Here is a 1,203-nt window from a genome sequence, read left to right as displayed (position 1 = left end):
GGCCCAGAAATTCCCTATCGCCACTGATACGGCAGCCTCGCTCAAACGCTTCGTACGCAGTTGATACGTCGTCGAACAATTTGGTTCGCAGCTCGCCATCCTTGCCGACTAGCTTCGAAACGCGCGATCCATCCTCTAGTACCACTGACTGGTCATCAGCAGCCGTGGTTGTACCTGGGCAAACTATCACCTCCATGCTTGCTCTGCTTACTCTCTTCTCCCTTCACCAGTCGATCTAAAACAAGTAAATTATAGTTTGAACAATGCAACACTCGTACTCTCCTGACTCGAGTGAAAGGTCAGGAAGTACTACGAGCACCTGTTCGCCACTCAATCACTGATCACTGCACTGCGGAGATGAGCGACGTGGATTTATGATCCGACTCCCTACTTTGCAGATGTAGCGATGCAGGATACAGCACAGAACTAGAACCAGTAGGCAGTAACTCACTTGGAAGCTTCCCTCTTTTGTACTTGTAGGATCCCTCCAGCCTGCATATTCGGACACGAAGTGTGGGTCACGCCAAGCATATGGACGGCGTCTGCACTGTGGATCTTGACCTGACCCCTGGATGGACTGGAGACTACATGTACTGTAGGTCTAGGCAAGAGTACATAACCATGATAACCCCCGCTATGCCATGGCCTAGACCAAGACTCAAGAGTAGACCTACGCGTAGGTCTACTCTTGAGTCTTGGTCTAGGCCATGGCATAGCCATATAGCGGGCGAGGCCAGGGCATGGGTCTAACTTAGTAACTACAACAAGACTGCGTGGTCGTGGTACTGCTGCAGTCCAGAAAAATAAGATGGCAGAATCTACATTCCACTCTACACTGTAGCCCAGGGAGTCGTGTAGCCCAATCATCACTGATCATGCTGTCAGCAGTGACAGACGGGCACTGACAGCAGTGATCTGGTGATCAGGATCTAGGTCTAGGTGGGCATGTCTGTGACAGACTTCAATACGAAGCAGACTTCGCCAATGCCGCTTGCTCCAGTTGTGAGTGGAAGTACATCATGTAAGGCCCTTCATGTGCTGTGGAGGCCTTCTGCCAGTTCTGGTAATTTCATTTTCAATATCTTCCTGCTGTAGTTATACTGTGGGCAATACGTATGCCTAACTTAGGCTTTGGGAAGAAGGACTTCATTACCGGCAAGAGTGCAATTCTGTCAGTCTACACAGTCCACAGACTGCAGACCC

General features: G+C 50.2%; 1 protein-coding gene across 1 annotated transcript in view; it reads right to left on the bottom strand.

Moving 5' to 3' along the window:
- The window catches only part of LOC135815871 (long-chain-fatty-acid--CoA ligase 1-like), a 6,540-nt gene extending 6,016 nt beyond the window's left edge, over positions 1-524 (bottom strand). The window contains exon 1 of the mRNA XM_065329218.1: positions 1-524. This exon is cut by the window's left edge and continues 15 nt beyond it. Coding sequence (XP_065185290.1) covers positions 1-196 — 196 coding nt within the window. The 5' untranslated portion in view covers positions 197-524.
- Between the last annotated feature and the right edge of the window lie 679 nt (positions 525-1,203).

This window comes from Sycon ciliatum, chromosome 4 (genome assembly GCF_964019385.1).
Source record: "Sycon ciliatum chromosome 4, ocSycCili1.1, whole genome shotgun sequence".
Classification (NCBI taxonomy): domain Eukaryota; kingdom Metazoa; phylum Porifera; class Calcarea; order Leucosolenida; family Sycettidae; genus Sycon; species Sycon ciliatum.
The sequence above is the reverse complement of the archived record's forward strand: the minus strand, read 5'-3'. Positions and strand labels throughout refer to the sequence as shown.